Source organism: Hyaena hyaena, unplaced genomic scaffold (assembly GCF_003009895.1).
Source record: "Hyaena hyaena isolate Hyena2069 unplaced genomic scaffold, ASM300989v1 scaffold_4, whole genome shotgun sequence".
Lineage (NCBI taxonomy): Eukaryota > Metazoa > Chordata > Mammalia > Carnivora > Hyaenidae > Hyaena > Hyaena hyaena.
This window is the reverse complement of record NW_024080636.1, coordinates 3,291,475-3,309,921: the sequence shown is the minus strand read 5'-3', so window position 1 is coordinate 3,309,921 and position 18,447 is coordinate 3,291,475. Positions and strand designations below refer to the sequence as shown.

The 18,447-nt window shown below is 60.4% G+C and overlaps 1 protein-coding gene across 4 annotated transcripts in view; it reads left to right on the top strand.

Moving 5' to 3' along the window:
• Positions 1–13,046, top strand: part of PACSIN2 (protein kinase C and casein kinase substrate in neurons 2) — a 136,776-nt gene extending 123,730 nt beyond the window's left edge. For 3 of the 4 annotated variants that reach the window (XM_039235066.1, XM_039235074.1, XM_039235052.1), the window contains 7 exons: positions 225–400; positions 2,478–2,598; positions 4,047–4,052; positions 5,253–5,374; positions 7,449–7,571; positions 7,975–8,171; positions 11,283–13,046. In XM_039235066.1, coding sequence (XP_039090997.1) covers positions 225–400; positions 2,478–2,598; positions 4,047–4,052; positions 5,253–5,374; positions 7,449–7,571; positions 7,975–8,171; positions 11,283–11,395 — 858 coding nt within the window. In that variant the 3' untranslated portion in view covers positions 11,396–13,046. The remainder of the gene's footprint in view (positions 1–224; positions 401–2,477; positions 2,599–4,046; positions 4,053–5,252; positions 5,375–7,448; positions 7,572–7,974; positions 8,172–11,282) is intronic. The other variant, XM_039235059.1, reaches the window with a different exon arrangement.
• Positions 13,047–18,447: the final 5,401 nt, after the last annotated feature.

Below are 18,447 nucleotides of genomic sequence, written 5' to 3'. Positions count from 1 at the left end.
ACAGCTCCTCACCCTGCTTGCTCCCTGTGAAGTCCCTCAAAGTGTCCGCCTGAATATTGTCACCTGATAAATCTAGATGCTGATGATTCCAGAAGTGGCGGAAAGGGACAAGGGCAGGTGATAGACAGACAGGGTGGTGCGGAGCCCGGCTGGCTTTCTCCACGCCAGAGGAGCCGGGGCGAGCGGAAATGAACCTTCGTCCCTGCTGCCGGCTTTTCTTGTAGACCAAAGAGAAGTATGAGAAGTCGCTGAAGGAGCTCGGCCAGGGCACCCCCCAGTACATGGAGAACATGGAGCAGGTGTTTGAGCAGTGCCAGCAGTTCGAAGAAAAGCGCCTGCGCTTCTTCCGGGAAGTCCTGCTGGAGGTTCAGAAGCACCTAGACCTGTCGAACGTGGCCAGGTGAGTTTCCGTTTAGAGAAGGAGCTCGTCACCGCGCGTTCAGTGGGAAGTTGCCTTAGAGTGCAGCTCAGTAACTGCTCTCCAGACTGGACGTGGGGTGTCCGTCTGAAAACCTCCTCCCCGCCGAGTGGTCCGGCCCGTGGCGGGCCCTTATGCCGCGCCGTCTGCGGCTGCGCGGTTGGCCTGTGCGGTATGTGTCCCCTGCCCCCCCAGCTGTGGCAGCTGACAGCTGATGGCTAGCCTGAGCCTGGTGGCCTCGGGCCCTGCGCTGCCAGCTCCGTGCACACACCCTGGGCCCGGGTAGGAAGGGAGGGCTGCCGCTTGGACCGACCACGGGCGCGTATCTGAAATCAAGCCAGGAGCATTGCTCTGTGCTTCCCAGGCCGTGTGCCCCACCCCCAGGACCGCCCTGCTGTGAAGCCCTTCTGGAGGCCCCTCCGTCCCGAGCAGCTGGCCGCCTGCTCAGCCCTTGACTTCTCCGTGGCTGTTGGTGGCACAGGTCCTCAGAGACTCTGCTCTGGATCATGACACGGACGCTGCGATGTCTCTTCCGCTCTCGCCCTGTCCTTGGTTCCGTGACCCCTTCATTGGGGCAGAGGTCGGGGCTAACCGTGGACGTGGACTGCAGCCATCCATGGAGCACAGTGCTCAGAAAGGACTCATGAGTCAAGGCTTGTAGTTCGCAAGAAGTTACATCGTCTTTGTCTCCCATGTGACACAGGGTGGCTGCAGAGCTGCCCTGCGGCATTAATTAACCCTTGGGACAGTCTGTAGAGCCTGTGAGTTGACTTGCCCGGGGCTGCGCCGCTGGCTGGGGTGGGGCCTCGCCTCCCGATCCTCGAAGCCTCCCTGGGGAGTAGATGGCAGCGTGGTGCCCTAGGGCTGCCTAACAGAACCCCCAAACCCCATGGCTTACGACAGCAGAAACTTGGGAGGTGGGAAGTCCGCAGTGACGGTGTCGGCAGGGCCGTGCTCCCCCTGAGGCTCTAGGGTAGGGTGCTCTCAGCTGCCCGTGTGTCTGCTGCCATCCTCGGCCCGTAGACACGTCCCCTGTTGCACAGCTGTCTTCCCTCCGTGCCTTCACCTCCCCTTCCCTCTGTGTGTATCTGTGCATCCGCATCTCCCCTTTCTTATAAAAAGGTGTCCATAGATGTGGGCCACCCTCACAATCTCATTTTAACCTAATTACCTCTGTAAAGACCCTATTTCCAAATAAAATCGTGTTCTGAGATACCGGGGGTCAGAGCCTCAACAGATCTTGTTCAGAGGACACAGGTCAACCCATACCACGTGGCATTGTGCCCACGTGACCCTGGAGGAAACTGGGACTCGGAGGGGTAAATGGCTCGCTGGCCTTTCAGATTCGGAGTGAAAATACCAGGACCCGCAGCAGCCCGTGCTCCTGCCCTTCATGGTCAGCCTCCTCGGAAGGGGGGGCTGCCGTGAGCCGCCGAGCACAAGGCGTCCCCCACCCCATGGCAGATGGGCTGCACGGCCCCCGCAGCCCCAGGCAGTCGTCACTTACTTTGCATCTGAGTGTAAACCTTCCAGCCACTCAGTTCTGGACCTGATTAAATCGAGCCACAGAGGTGGGCGCCCCTGGGGCCCAGGTGCCAGCGCCTCCTGCGTTACCTGACCCAGACCCCTGCTTCCTTGCTGCCACCTGGCTTGGTTTAAAGCCGCTTTGTGGGAGGGGCAGCTGGGTGGCTCCGTTGAGCCTCCGACTTTGGCCTGGGTCATGATCTCACGGTTCGTGAGTTCGAGCCCTGCGACGGGCTCTGTGCTGTCATTGCAGAGCCGGACGCTGATCCTCCGTGCCCCTCTCTCTCTGCCCCTCCCCACTCTCAAAATAAAAAATCAACAATAACAACAAAAAAGCCAGTTTGTGGGAAGCCAAAGCTGTGGCTTGGACACCATGACTGGCGTCTGTGTCACGTGCACACTGAGGCCGGGTGAGCGTCCTGCTGGGCCCTAGTGTGGCTGGAGGCCATGTGCCTGCTGTGGCCTGGCTCTGGGCTGGGATAAATAGTAGCCGTCCCTACTTTTAAGACGATCCTGTCTCCTCTTTCTGATTTAGCTACAAGAACGTTTACCGCGACCTGGAACAGAGCATCAAAGCCGCCGACGCAGTGGAGGACCTGAGGTGGTTCAGGGCCAACCACGGGCCGGGCATGTCCATGAACTGGCCGCAGTTTGAGGTAAGAGGAGGCTGTGCCCAGGACCCCGCTGGTCCGGCAGGGGCCTGGGCCCGTGAGGCTGCGACGTGTGCTGACTCTCTCACTCGGCTCCGTGCTGGCCTTTCCTGTTTGTGGGGCAGCCTTTAAGCACGGCCACTCTAGAAACCGGCTCCATGCTCAGAGTCCCCAGGGCACTACCGAAGAGCCTGCTGAATCCCAGTAAACCTGCGATTATATTCTTTCTCATTAAGAACTTAGACGGTCACTTGGTGACCACTGGCATTCCCTTCTCAGGGGTGAGTCCCAGGATCCACGGGACATGCAGGCCCCCAGTCACCCCCCGCCCCCCCACCAGGATGGCTGGAAGGGAGCAGCCACGTGCATCGGGGCCTGGGTCCAGGACAGGGTGGGCGCTTGGTGAGGCTCTTCTTACCCTTCATACGAGACGCTTTGCCTTGTGTCAGACAAGAAATTCAGCCAGTTTGGGTTCAGAATTAACTTTGCTCTTACCCCAATTTCATGGGTGCGAGCCTTCCAGTATGTTTACATGCAGAGCTGGAGGCCCTGAGGATCTCGGGTCTCTGCCAGATGCAGGACTCCGTCGCCGGCCACCTGGGCCCCCCCACAAGTCCTGCCACCGTCCTTCTCTGAGGGAAGGGATTCTCCGCCCCTTGTGATAAGCGGGGGCCAGGAAAGGCTTTGCAGGGCCGTGGCTGCTGCCTTCCGGGGGGATGGGGGCGCCTTCCACAAGGGCCAAGGGGCCTCCCCTGCCTCCGGGAGCTGCCCAGGCACAGGCTGCTCTCACATCTGGGCTCGCCACTTACCAGCTGTGGGACGCTGAGCAAGTTAGTTGTCGCCACGTGTAAAACGGGAAGGATGACAGCACCCATCCCCTCGGGCAGCCGGGGGCCGTGACCTGGTCCGTGCTGGCCACCGTGTCTGGCCTCACACGGGTGAACTCCATCTTCTGGAGCTTCTCCCCCTGCACTGTCTGCGTGACGGCTCCCAGCAGGAGCCGAGAGCACACTGTTGCCCCTTCCACGGAGGCACAGCAGAGCCCCAGGCCCCCCAGGCGCCGGGGCGGACTCGGACCCAGGAGAGAGCACACAGCCTCCCCGCCCCCCCATGACGGCGCACGGGGAGGGACGGAGTTGGCGGTGTGTCCTGTGACCAGAGCTGGCATCTTTCCTGCAGGGGGCGTGTGCTGCTCTGGGGAAGTGGCTCGGCGGTCACCCCCGCCCGTCCCTTAGGGTCGTCCCCGGTACCCAGGGAACCGAATGGTCCGGGAAGGAAGACTTGACAGGCCGTCCCACTGGGGTGGTGTCCCGGCCAGAGCCCTCCGTGGCCCTTCTCTCTGGATCCTGAGGCTGGGAAGCAGCGCCCACATGTGGCACAGGCTCACTGGTTCTTACAGGGTCGTGCTGGCCTGTCTCTAATGAAATTATTTGTTTTCGTTTTCCATGCCGCAGGATGAAGTAAGTTTCTGTTTTATGACTAACGTATTGAATTTCAAACCTGCATGTTGGGGTCCATGGCCTGGTGCCGGCAGCACATGCTGGTGGAGGAATTGAGGCAGCAGCTCTGCCTGTGCTGGTCGTTGTCCTGACTGGCCGGTGCTCCTTCTCCAGCCGGCCTGGTGTGGATGACACAGGCCTTTGGGAGCCCCTCGGTCAGGATGGGTCTCTCTGAGTCAGCTACTGTCAGTTGAGAAGATAAATTAATCAACACATAGGTGACAAGGGTCTGGAGTCAGGCCCAGGTCTGCCACCAACGCAGTGTGTCCAAGGTCATGTTTTCTGTCTGGGCCTCAGTGTCCTTATCTGACAAGCTGGCAGCTTAGACTTGATGTTTCTCAGGTGCCTGCTAACCTGGAGGGCCCACAGGTATATGTGGGCCAGGCTGTGGACCCCATCACACCAAGGGCTCATTCAGTGGAGGTTGTCTGGTAACAGGTGGGCTTGGGGGGTAGAAGTAGTTCACCGCGCATGCGTGCCTTTCTGCAAGATTGTGTCCCAGCCCCTTCCTGCTTCCTCGCTTCCGGTGTTCCTCAGTGCAGTTGATGAAAACTGTTGACGTGCTGGGAGACTAGCAAGCCTTCGGGGAAGTTGACTGCTCTGTTAGCCCCACAGCCCCCCGAGACCTGCGAGGTCAGCCTGCTTATCTGCCACACCAGCCCTTTATGTCCGCACCCCATGGTGCGGCCCCCACATTGCAGCCTTGCTCAGGGTCCCTCACCAGCTCTCCTTCTCCCCTGGTAGCCTGAAGCACTTTAGGGAATAAATGGGAAGGATCTTGGCTGGGAGATCCGCTTCGGAAGGTTCAAGGAAACCTGGCCAGGCCTCTGGCGACCCCTGGTGGCTTGAGGTGGCTGGAGGCTTAGTGCTGTGTGGACCTGGGCCGGACGGGGAGGCTCCCTGGACACCTGAGTGCTGGCTGGCCAGACTCTCCTCCCCAAGACCAGGCCACCACAGCCCCAAGTCCCCGCCTTTAGTGGTGAGGAGGGGGAGTAGGAAGGTGCCAGGAGCCTGCGGTCAGCTGGCAAACAAAGCAAAATCGAGGCCACAAGTCTACCTACACGTCACCGTGCAGGGCAGGCCGCCGGCTGGGGTGTTAGACTGACATGGCCTCAAACAAATGAACCTCCCTGTCCCTCCCCCTCGGTGCCTGCTGCCCAGGAGTGGTCCGCAGACCTGAACCGAACTCTTAGCCGGAGAGAGAAGAAGAAGGCAACTGATGGTGTCACCCTGACCGGCATCAACCAGACAGGCGACCAGGCTCTGCAGAGCAAGCCCAGCAGGTGGGCACCGGGGCAGCCCCCGTCCCCTGGAATAGGTCCCCCGGGGCCTCTGTGTGGGCCAGACGCCCAGACGCTCCCCAGTGAGGCCTTGCAGGGAGCCCCACACGCATCTTTCCAGATGTGTCCTGGGCGTCTGAGTTCTGCTGGGTATTGGCCCAGGAGCCTCCCTGGCAAGGGTCATCAGCTCACCTGGTGCCGGAGCTGCGGAGACACCCAGAGGAGGGAGCCTTTGCCATAAACATGCTTCTGGCCTGAGTGAGGGGGGGCTGGTCCTTGTGTGTCCCCAGTGGTGCACACGGGCAGGTGTCATGGCTCCCTCCGGGCGGCTCTGGGCACCCTAGCCAGGATTGTCAGTGTCTCCCTGGGCCGCGTGCAGGGGCGCGCTTTGGGGGGGAGGGGCAGCAGAGCACAGTATTGTCACACGTCCCCCCTTTCGAGTGTGGGCTATTTTATTTCCTACCTCGTTGTTTGCCGAAACCAGGTTTGGGTAGAAGAAATGGCAATGAGGTTATTGGAACCCCTGGGAAAGCACGTGCTGGACGAGGCCTGCCCCCGGGTCTCAGCGTCCCGGCAAGCAGGTGCTACTGTCCTCCGCAGAGCTCCCTCGCCCCTGGAAGCCATTCCTGCTGCACAGGCTCCAGGCCCAGAGGCTTCCACCCCACGACAGTGATGCTAGAGCCCACGGTTGCGGCCTCCTGGGAGGGTGCGTGTAGGGTCCGGAGGCCCCTCTGCAGCCCCAGGCGCTGAAGCTCCCACCAGGGCTTCCTGGGCAGACGGGACGGGTCACCACTCAGATGCTGTGCCGCTGTCTGGGCAGGTGACCTTGGTGAAGTGGCCGGAGCAGTAAGCGCTGTCCCAGGGATCAGGCCAGCACCTGTGTGACTGGCGTAGGGGTGTGGAGAGAGAGACACCACCCCAGGGGTCGGAGAGGAAGGCCCGGGAGGGCTGCTGCACAAATCCAGCTGCCTGATACCAGGCCCCCTCAGAAAGTCAGAGAAGGTGCAGGGAGGGAGGAGGGCCTGCTGGCGTCTGCATGCAGCTCAGGCTTGGGTCCGGTGCCCCTCGCCAGGCCACCGAATCAGTGACTGGCCACGCGGGGTCACTGGTGGCATTTGAGCCCCCCCTCCCCGCCCCCACCCTACCAGCTCCATCTGGGCCATCCATCCAGCGCTGTGAGTGCTGTCCATCCGTGCCCAGTCCCCGACGTGGCGGCAGGAGGTGGTGCTGGCCCCCCGGGCCCCGCCCTGCAGCTAAATTCCACAGGTGGGGCCAGCGCTCTGAGGGGCCTGTTTCTTGGCCATCCTGTTCCACACTTTGTGCCCACAGTCACTGCGTCCTGGCCACTGACCCTTGGGCCAGTTTTGAGTCAGATCTCTCTCCAGTCTGTCCCCTCTGGGCCTGGCACCCAGTAGGTGGCCGATACAGTTGTGCAGATGAGTGTTGTGTCTATGGAGCAAAAAGGGGTCCTTCTTTCTTCTTAGAAAGAGCTGTTCAGCCGGCTTTGGTGCCACTTCTGGAAGCTCTAGCCCCAGAAGAAGTGGGGAGAGGGCCACCAGACCCTTTGTGGTCCGAAGGCGGGGAGCGCTGTGCTGGGGGGTGTGGAGATGGTCAGGAGCCTCCCTCCTGCTCTCAGCAGCCGGGCTCTGTGCCCCGCAGGCTGTGTGCTCCCCAGGCTGAGCCCCGCAGGCTGGCCACCAGCTCACAGCATCGGGAACGGGGGCCGGTTGGGGGGCCCGTGGGGAGAAGCCGAAAGCCGGGATATGACCTGTGCTCTGGCAGCGGCCCGTTCCGCCCCCAGGGCTCCTGCTCAGGACAGACAGCGTCCAGACGCAGGGAGGGGGGATGGCAGTGGCGTCCTCTCTTAGGTGCTGTGAGTGTGTTCAGCCACCAGAATATCACTAAGTGTTTCTGCTAAGACCATCTTCCCACTCAGACAGCATATCCTCCTGTCCGGGGCGGGGGTGGCCGATGTGTCCCTTGCGACGCTGGCCTTGTGATCCTGCAGCTGGGTGCAGGCAGGCCCGGGGCAGGGCGCCGAGCTGGGGTCCCCTGAAAGCCGTCTCTCTCCCTGTAGTGACCTTAATGTCCCGAGCAACCCCACACGGTCAGCACAGTCACTGTCCAGCTACAACCCCTTCGATGACGAGGACGACACGGGGAGCACCGTCAGTGAGAAGGAGGACATTAAGGCTAAAAAGTTGGTGAACACACATTTCCCTCCGGTTTCCACTTTGCTCGCCCTCTGTCTCTGGTCTCTCTCTATCCAGGCTCCCGCCCCCCCGGCACTCAGAGCGCTGCCCGAGGCCCGCAGGAGGTGCCCGGCTGCCTGGGGTGGACGGCCTCTGGCTCCTCGGTTTCGCTGGGCGGGGGGCACCCCTTAATAATCCGCGCTGCTGCTTCTCTGTACTCTACTAACACTCGTCGAGGCCCCGGGGCCACCGCCACAGGGAGACAGGTCTGCTGAGGGGCTCCGCTCCTGCCGGAGGAGCCCCCCACCCAGCCCCAGGGCTCTGCGGCCCTCCCCTGGCAGGGGTGAGGCTCCAGGCGGGGCCTCCCGCCTCCACCAGCCCCGTGCTCAGGGTCCCCTTTCTTCCTTGCAGCGTGAGCAGCTGCGAGAAGACCCAGAGCTACCCCACTGACTGGTCAGACGACGAGTCCAACAACCCGTTCTCGTCCACGGACGCCAACGGGGACTCAAACCCATTTGACGAGGACGCCGCCTCGGGGACGGAAGTGCGGGTCCGGGCGCTCTACGACTACGAAGGACAGGAGCACGACGAGCTGAGCTTCAAGGCCGGTAGGCAGGGCCCCTGGCGAGCACCCAGGGTGGGCACGTCCCACCTGCCTGGGGAGGGTTTAGGGAGTCATTTTTGGTTTGATTTTCTAAGTCCAGAAGCTCCTGCGAGTTTCACTTGTGGGTCCTCCCCCCCCATTTGAAAAGCAGCACGTGCTCGGTGCCAGACCTTAGAAGGCAGGAGGTGCCTGGTGCCTTGGCCCGGGCGCCGCCGCCCCTGCAGCACTGAGGGCCGGGCAGGCCAGGCGCTGGGGCCCCCCGGGGAAGCCTTTGTCCAGAGACTACCCTTGGCCAGCCCCCCCGCCCAGACCCCAGAATAGCGCTCGGGGCGCCCCTGGGCGACCTGGAGCCCCGTTTGAGGGCAGTGCCTTTTGCACTTACTTCCCGCAGCCACAACGCGTACGTTCTACCACCTGCGCACCTTTGTTACCAGTAGCCGGAACTGCCGTTTTATACAACAGTCTGGGTCCAGATTAAGGGAGCTTGGTGCCCCAGGCTTTCTAGCCTTCGTCTTTTATTTATGTTTTAAATCCTGGTTGGAATTTCCCAAAATGGGTTGCAACCCTCAGTTTGAAAGCCCTGCCTTAGAGCCTGTCGGAGGAGGCTCGGGTGGCCTGGCGCCACAGTGGCCCACGGAGAGCCAGGCTCCTCCCTTCTGCCATGTTCCCTCCTCAGAGCCACCCCAGATCCAGCGTCCAGCCCTGTACGTGGGAGGCGGCGCCAGAGCTCAGGCAGCACAGGCTGCAGGTGCTCTGGGAAGGACCCCCGCACCCGGCCTGTGGGGCGGAGGGCCGCGTCCGTGTCCCCGGCGGGCCGGCTCCAGCCCCTCAAGCCCCGAGTTGGTTACCAGGTGCCCTGGCCGCTCGTAGAGCGTTCGGAAGCCCCCAACACGCCTTTGCCCAGTTTGATATCTGGTGGTCGTTGCCCTCTACTTCAACTGTTGATTCTTTTCTTTTTTCCTTTTAAGTTTATTTACTTATTTTTAGAGAGAAAGAGTGAGGTAGGGGCAGAGAGAGAGAGGGAGAGAATCCCAAGCAGGCTCCTTGCTGTCAGTGCAGAGCCTACATGGGCCTCGAAGTCACAAACTGTGAGATCATGATCTGAACTGAAATCAAAGTCGAATGCTTAACTGACTGAGCCCCCCCAGGTGCCCCAATTTATTCATTTTTAATTTCTAATTCTTTCTGAGTCCCACCTATTGGATTTGCCAGCAACTGTTAGATATAAACGTCCCCTTCTGCTCTGAGTGAATTGCTAAAAGCAGACTGCCTGAAACCTGTGTTTTAAGTCACAGATTCATGTTTCACAGTCCTCTCCACCATGTCTGTTTCCTGCGCTATTTTGTGTGTATGTGTGTGTGTGTGTGTGTGTGTGTGTGTGTTTATTTTTGAAGTAGAGAGAGACAGAGGATGAGTGGGGGAGGGGCAGAGAGAGAGGGAGACACAGAATCCCAAGCAGCTCCAGGCTCTGAGCTGTCAGCACACAGCCCGACGTGGGGCTTGAACTCATAATCCGTGAGATCATGACCTGAGCTGAAGTCAGACTCCCAACCGACTGAGCCCCCTGGGCGCCCCTCTGCGTCATTTGTGAAGTGACGTCCACCCCTGGCCGCCACCGCTTCCTTCTGTCTGTAGCAGTGCTGGTGCCCACGGAGCCTTTCCCCGGGGCCCTTGGCACCCGGTGCGAGCGTCACAGAGCCGCTCCTGCCCTGTGCCTGTGAGCCTGGCACCATGCGAGGGCCAGATGAGAGAAAAGCCAGTTGTAGAAGCGTCAGCCCCGCCAGAGGCCCCCAGCAGGGGGGCAGGAAGGACGGGAGAGGGTGGAGTGTTACCGCTCTCGACGCTCACCTTGGCCCCGCAGTCGCTGCTGCTGTTGTGGTCAGGTTTGTGCCAGAGATTGGTGGCCCCGGTGCCCATCTCAGCCGCAGTGACTGGAAGAAAAATCACCCCCACGTGGCGCATGCCGGGCACCAGCCGGCCCTTCCCTGGTCTGATGCTTAACCCTGCCCGCACCTGGTCTGCAGATGAGGAAAGTAGGCCCCAGGGCCAGGGCACCTTGCCGGGTCTCCCAGCCCCTGAGCCCTGGGCGGCGGCCCCACGTGCATTTTAGTAACATCACTGCTGCTGTGATAGCGACAGGGAGACATCTAAATGGCATAATTGCCTGGGGAAAAACTGCAACTAAGCCTGAAAAATGCACCAATAAGCCAATGAGAAATACAAAGCTGCAAACTGAACAAAAGGTGAAGTGTCTCCCAGGGCCGACCGTCTGCAACCGGCTCCCTGCTGGCAGGGGCGTCTGGGCCACAGGTTCCCACGGCGTCTCCGCAGGGTGGCTCCTCGCCCGTCCGCTGGCTCTGGACGGATCTGTCTGCCAGACCTGGACCGAGCGCCACCACGGCCCCGGCCACGCCTTTGGTCTTCGTCCCCCTGGTGTGTCCCCTCTCACGAGTGTGTCTCCTCCACTTCCCAGGGCCTGGCTCGAAGTAGGGCCTCCCTCATGTCTGAGCGGGCCAGACGTGAATCAAGCCGCACTAACACACACAGCCCGTGGCTTCCATCTCACAGTGTTGGGAGGGGGTTGAGCTGAGGACAGACGCCCTGAGCTGGGTGCTAGGGATCGTGTGATGGGTGCCTGCTCTGGACACAGGTTAAATGAAGGCATAAGGCAGTGCGGTAAGTGCTGGAGGGAGATCCGAGATCGAGCGGCCCGGGGCCTGGGAGGGAGGACAGCAGGAGAGGGTCGGGGGCCGGGGGTGGCATGGACCCTCGGAAAGGATTCCCCTGACCTGGCCTGGGTCAGTCAGGGAGCACAGGGCCTGCGGCACTTAATGCTGCAGTGTCTCTAGGAGCTGCTTGCTTTAGGGTCACTGAGAGGTGGCGGTCGTAACATCTCAGAGGCCCCCATGGCCGAAAGGATGGCTTACGATGCAACATAGCGGAGAAACGGCCAGGCCCTGGGTCCCACCTTGCCCCCCAGAGAATGTCTGCGCCCCCCCCAAGTTAGAGATCCTCTGAGGCGGGGGAGGGGGGCTGAGCCACGAGGGCGACTCTAACGGGGTGGTCGGCGTGTCACCCACCCGCTCACCGGGACTGCTTCCTTCTTGTCTTGAAGGGGACGAGCTGACCAAGATCGAGGATGAGGATGAGCAGGGCTGGTGCAAGGGACGCTTGGACAACGGGCAGGTTGGCCTGTACCCCGCCAATTACGTCGAGACGATCCAGTGACGGGCCGGCCGGCCGGCTGGCGGAGCGGGGAGGCCGTGGACCCGGGAGCTCCACTGGCCGTCGGCCCCGGGCAGCGGCGCCTCTGGCAGCAGCCGGCTGTGCGAGCATCTGCTCCTTGTCCTGCAAAAGATGATGGTTCCGTTGCTCTTGGCTTCATGGTGTCTCTCGAAGGCAGACGAGCCGGTCGTTTCCCCCGGGACTCGGCACCCTTCCCGCACGCGGTGCCGACAGAGCAGTCTGAGCGCAGGAGGACACGGTGCGACGGAAAGCGCCCCGGGCCCCCCCCCACCCCCCCGGCGCAGGCCGTGCTGGCTTATCGTGGATCTGTGCGTCCTTGCCCTTGTCCCTTCTCCTCTCCTTGGAGTCTGTGGCGGCTTCCGGCTTCCGCTGATGCTCGCCCCGCCGCGGACAAGCCTCACCCGCGACTCAAATGAACAAACTCACGTGCCATCTGCAGAGTGAAGACTTCAGGGTTCCTAATTTAAAGGCTGTGTACGGTGATGCTTTTTTGCATACGTGCCCTTCATTCATTCATGCTTAAACAGTGGCACAGGTTGGTACCCACGGTCCTGCGGGGAGTGCTGTGCCTTGGAGGAGAGAGAGAGAGAGAGAGCGCGCGAGGGAGGGAGAGGGAGAGAGCGCCGTGGGAGGGGGGGAAGGCGGATCCCCGGGGGCTGGATTTCTCTCTGGGAAAGCCCTCCTCCCCGGGGGCACCCTCCCCGAGGTCCTGATGTAACCTCACGTCATGTCGTCATGTCGTGTCGTCATGTTCTCCCAGTGTCACCGTATTTAAAAGCTGTTTCCGTTCCATGTGTGTTTAAAACTCTACTCTTGCCAGTTAACAATTTTGTCAGCGATTCGGAAGGTTAGAAAGTAAGACTGACGCTGCCAGCACACGCGTCCGTAGGCGAAGACGCCTCACTGTCCCGTCTCGGCGCCTACCCGTGTACACTATTTGATGTTCCGAGAATCTGAAGAGTTCGTCTACTGGTTTAACGAGATGTAACGGCTTTTGACAGTGGGTTTCATTTGTAAACTGCTTGAAGACTGTGACCTCCGGGCGCAGGCCTGGCCGGTGGGCCGGGCCTCCTCCGGGCTCGGTGGAGATGGCTGTGGGCAAGTGTGTCCTCGCCGGCCGGCCGTGGGTCCACCTGCAAACTAGCCTTAGTCCTTTCCGTAGCAGAACACTGTAAACCCCCGTGTCTTTCCGGCAGCCGCACGGTCCGTAGTCCTCGATTCCTCGCGAGCACACGAAAGCTGGGTCCCCACCCCCCGGAGCGCGGGGGCCTCTTCTGAGCGGCCGCGCTGGGGCGGGAGCTGCACCGTCACGACAGGGCAGGGGAGGGAGGGAAGGAGGGAAAACCTTTATTTTGTGTAACTCAGACATGGTGGGACGGCCGCCGCCATCACAAGCTATGCATTTTCTCGATGTTTCCAGGGAGCTTGAGGCCTTGCTTGGAAAGCGTGTGCGTGTGTGTGTGTGTGTGTGTGTGTGTCCGTCACGAAAACGTACCAGCAGAAATCCTCATTCCTTTGCTACAGATTTACCAAAACTCGTCAAGTCTTTTCAGTTAGGAGTTTCTTTAAATGTATAGTATTTTAGAACAAAGAAAAAAATCAATAAACAGTTGATCTCGTGAGCGTGACCGTCTCAGAGCCGTGTGTGCCTCGCACTCCTGTCCGCGGGTGAGCGTGTCTCCGCCAGCAGTACCGGCTCTGGAGCCGGCCCAGGTCCCAGGCACAAGACCGCGGCCCACAAGACCCCGCAAAGCCACAGGTTGGGGGATTTGAGGCCCCTGAACCCCTCAAGGTTCTTCCCGGAACCTGCCACACTGCGGCCTGGGCTTCCCCAGTGTAGACAGCAGGCTGGCGCCTCCATCCGTCACCTGGGCTGCTTTGAGCGCGGGCCCCGGGCTCTGTTCGCACGGTACCCGCCCGGGCTCCCGCGGGTGGGGTGAGTCTCCCCGTTCCACTCTGCAGCCGACACGAAGGCTCCTGGGGCCATACTCACCCTACGAGTCCCAGCCGGCCTAGGGCACTAAAATCCCTAGAGGGCCCTCCCCCCTCCCTGGGGGGGCCTGACTTGAAAGAAGGCGAGAAAAGAGAGCTGTGAGGGCTGCCACAGCGCACACACCGACCCCTGGTAAGGCTCGCCCAGAAACGCGCCCCTTCTGGGCACCGGGCCCTCGGGGAGTCGGCAGAGCGAGGCCGGTGGCTGCCCCACTGCGGCTCTGCTCTGCCCGGCTCGGGGAGGCAGAGGCCAGTCCTTGTCATCCGCTGGGCCATGGGGCCCCTGCCCCCCCGGTGAGGAGTCGGAGTCCACCAGAGCCGCCCGCCGCCCGGGACAGACACCAGCTTCTGCCTCGCCGGCCCCGGCCGCCGCAGAGACCCGAGGGAGGACAGGGCGGAAGGAAGGGGGCGGAACAGGCTCCTGGTCCCCGCGGCCGGAGTCCTGGGCACACGGAGGGTTCACATCATGACGGCCACAGGGGAGGCTGGAGTCACCTCGCTTTGCAGAAGAGGACACGGAAGGTCTGGAACCTCAAGTTCTGCAACTGGCCTGAGGCCCCACGACAGAACTGCGGGCTTCTCGAGGGCAGGCCCCTCCCCGCTCCCCCCACTGGTGGATAAAGAGCAGGGGTGGGGGGTGGCGAGCCGGAGGAACCCTCAAAAGTCAGGATGAAACCCCCTCTGCTCCGTGAGGCCCTGCTCTCAAGCCTGTCATCTCGGCCCTCCCTGCCCACCTGTCCCCTCCCGTCCTGACCCTCAGGGGATCCCAACTCGCCCCTCAGTTTCCCCGGCAAGAGTGGCCCCCTGCCTTCCAGTCAGAGGGTTAGAGGCAGGCGTGCGAGGCCCCAGGAGACCCAGGAGGTGGTAACGGTTACCATGGCGATGAGCGACACCCCCTCCTCCCGGTCCCCAACCAGAACCTTCTGGCACCCTTGACTGCCCCTCCCACACCCTCCTTGCTGGGCCACCAAGCTCTCTTTGTCCCGCTGTCCTTCTCTCCAAGCCACGGCCTGGGTCCAAGCCGCCTCTTCTCCTCCGGGATCACTGCCCCGCGCGCGCCACCTTCACGGGCCCCTGCGGCCCTCTGCTGCCTGCCCCGTCCCAGCCCCCAGGGAATGCCCAGAGGGCCGGCAAGCTCTGGCTGAGTGACCCTGGCAGGGACCTGGCTCTGTAGCCGCTTGAGCTAAAGCACAGGTTGGCTGAGTTCCCAGACGGAGGACGGAGCAGGCCTCTGTCCTGGGCTTCGCTGCAGGACCCTCACCCCCTAAGCACGTGTCTGGCCTGGTGTTTGCTGGGTGACCTCGGGCACTGGGTGCGGGGGCAGACTTGGAGGGGCCTGCCTACCTTCAGACTAGGGATGGAGGAGGTTGGGAAGGACCCCTGTGGGCCACTTGACCAACCCCCTACTTGTTTATGGGCCAACTGGGGCCAAGTAAGGGGCAGGGGTGACTTGCCCATGGTCAGAAGTGAGTGGTTGGGGGACTGAGTGAGGCCTGACCCCGAGGAGCCCCTCCTGGCAGGGAATCAGCTGGCTCTGTGCCTGGGTCGTGTTCATTCACCAGGCATTTCTTGAGCACCTACTGTATGCAAGGCTAGGTGCTGCCGGGACAGAAATGAAGAAGGACCCAAGTTTGCCTTGGGGGATCCCCAGAAGCTCAGGGAGGGACCGAGTCATTCTGACACCGGAGAGGAGGGGGTGCCTGGTGGATTCTGGAGGCCACCCTAGGACTCTCAGGAAATTAGGACAAACAGGTCCCCCAACCCAGCTCCAAGGCTCTTGGGGGCACAGTACCTTGGGGTCCTCAGGCTGTTGCCCTCACTTCTGGTGGGAAGCACCCCTGCCTGGCAAGAGGTCAGGATGGACTGCGGACTGACCGGGGAGGACCCCCCACCATGTGACCAGAACCCCTAGCAAGTACCTGGACCTCTGAGCCTACTCTCCATGAAGTGGGGATGACCCTGGGCGTGTCCAGAAGCGGGACACCTTGCTGGGCCGGTGCCTTGCCCTCTGCATCCCTTCCCCCGACACCCGCAGGAGGCGTGTGCCCCTCTCTGGACGCTGTTTTCCCTGAGAAGGCCAGGCATCGACTTCCGGGCTGGACCTCTGTGGGGGGAACAGATCCGCCGGGCCCAGGCCACAGCACCCAGGGGACCTGTGGGCCACTGTGGCTGGGGTAACAGCGCTCCACTGCCCCGGGGGGGACAGACCCAGGCCAGACCGAATCTGGCAGGCTTCCTGTTGAGGCACAAAGTCATCCTGCACCAGGTGGAGCCACTGCCAAGCACAGAGGTAGAGGAGCCAGGCAGTTGCTCAGCCCCCTGTTTCCAACCAGCCTTGGACTTAACATTTATCAGCTACATGTCAGGTCCGGTCCTGAGCACCTTCCTCTGCAAAGGGTCATCCAAACCTCCTCATTATGGATGAGCACCATTTTGCAGATGAGGAAACAAACCAGAGAGGTTGAGTGACTTGCATGAGGCCACACAGCAAGTTAGGGGCAGAGCCTAACTCCAAAGAGCAGGTGCTGTTGAATCCCCCCATCCCCCCCAGCTTGCTGGGCCACATTCCAGAGTTTCTGAATCATGTTGGGGGTGAGATCCAGGGTTTGCATATCTAACAAGTCCCAGGTGATGCCGATCCACACTTTGAGAACTACTGGTCCAAACAGCAAATCAGAGCCACCAAGTGGCAGCTATTTCATGTACTCCTGGATTTGTTCATGTGACCAGCAGATGCTCCTAAGCCAGCTCTAGGGCATGGAAGTTGGGCCCTGGGGACCCAGACATTGATAGACCACAGTCTGGCCCAAGGAGGTGGGGAAAATATGTCCAAAGAGAGCCCACGGAGCAAGGGACACAGGCTAATGTGACATCCCACCCCTGGCTATTCCTATGATTCCCGTGCAAGGGGCGGGGAAGGTTAAGTGGCAGCCACCTGGCTGAGGGAGAGATGTCCCACCAGGGTCAGATGGGCACCTCTTGTCACCAAAGAGCTGCATGTCCTCAGGCGAGCTCCTCCCCCTCATCTGGAAAATGGGGAAATGGTTCCTACCTTCTCTTTTTCATAATCATACGAGGTCTAGAGCGTGAACGTGCCTGAAAAAACACAGATCTGGGGAACGTTGTTGTGGAGGTGGTCTAACCCCATGCGTCATCCCAGCTCAAGCCGATGGTGACCCAGGTAAGTGGATCTCAGATGCAGAGTCACATTCCTCCCCGACCAGTCCCTGGGCAGGAGTCTTTCCTCCAAGCCACCAATCACACATATGTAAAACCGCAGGCAACGAGGCTGGGTTTTCCGCACCAAACTCGGAGAAAAGATTTTTTTTTTCTTTTCTGAAACTTAACAACAGTCTCACAAAAGGCATAAAAATGAAGCCGGTGGTTAAAAGCATAGACTGTGAGGGGTGCCTGGTGGCTCAGTCGGTTAAGCGTCTGACTTCGACTCTGGTCCTGATCTCGCGGTTCATGAGTTTAAGCCCCGCGTCGGGCTCTGTGCTGACAGCTCAAAGCCTGGAGTCTGCTTCGGATTCTGTGTCTCCCTCTCTCTGCCCCTTCCCCACACACACACACACACACACACTCTATCTCTCTCACTCTCTCTCTCTCTCTCTCAAAAATTAATAAACGTTAAAATTCTTTTTAAAAAAGCATTGACTATGAGGTCATAGTCCCTGTACTCAGACTTGGCTCCAACCGTGCGTCCTTAATGAGCTACGTGCGCCTGATTGAAATACTTCACCTCTCTAAGCCTTGGTTTGCTCATTGATAAAATGGGAATCACAGTCTTTACCATCTGTATTTCACTCTGCACTAGACCCCGTCCTAAACTCTTCAACGTTTGTTAACTTACTGAATTCTTACAGCAGCCCCACGAACTAGGTGAATGAGATTATTCCTAGTCTTACAGGTAAGGAGCTGGAGGCACAGAGAGCTTAGGTAACTTGCCCAACGTGTCACAGCTGCCACCCAGCCGAACAAGCCTTCAGACTCGGGTGGTGCAGTACCGGCCATGCCCACTAGGCTGTGCTGTTGGGCTGCGAGGGTGAGGAGGGGCCGGTCCCCAGCGCGCTCAGCAAATGACACGTACCAGGACCCAGTTGGGCACTAGAGAGCTGCCAGACCGAAGGGCCCTCCCCTGTGCCCTGGAGCACCTCGTCACGGCCCTCGCCCTGCCTCACTGTCACTGCGGGGAGGCCAGTCTCTCCCACTGAACAGCAAGCTCCTTCGTGCGGGAACTGAGGCTTCATCTCTTCAGCCCACAGCTTCTTTCTAGCTCTTCGCTGCTTGTGGAGCTAACCTGAAAAGAGGAAATGAAATCTGTTCTGGACCATCCGATGAAATTCAGATTCCGTTGTTTTAGACCTCTTCAAATCCTTTGTGGAAAGGACTGGGAAATGAAGGAAGGAAGGAATGTGATTAGTGGGGGGGGAGCAAGCTAAGGGCAAAGTAGAGCTAACAGCACCCCCCACCCCCTGTGGAATATGTGTGATGTTCCTCGGACCCTCCTGGCCTCCCGAGAACAAAAGGAAGGGGTTTAAGTGCTCGCCGTGGTGATGTGGACAAGTCAGGCAAACGAAGCCTTAAATCCCCTTACTGCCTACGGCCCATTGCCAAGTCCTTGAAACCAGCAGAGTGCCCTCCCTCCGGGGGCTCAGCTGCCTCGATGATGACACTTTGCTGGGGGCACAAGGGAATGCTGGCTTAACATTATCCTGACCCCCAGGATCCTGTAAGTCTACCTCCTTTATCTCAGCTGCCCCAGGATACACGCTGGCACCGCTCCTCCAAGCTTATGGCCCCCGGGTCTGAAGGGTCTCATGACTGAGGTTTTACTAAATGGTAATAAGGGGTGTTTCCCTAGCAACAGCTGCCCCTCAAGGCCCTGGAAACCTTGCTTCCAAAATACCTTAGAGGGGCGCCTGGGTAGCTCAGTCGGTTCAGCATCCAACTTTGGCTCAGGTCATGATCTCACAGTTCGTGGGTTCGAGCCCCACGTCGGGCTCTGTGCTGACAGCTCAGAGCCTGGAGCCTGCTTCAGA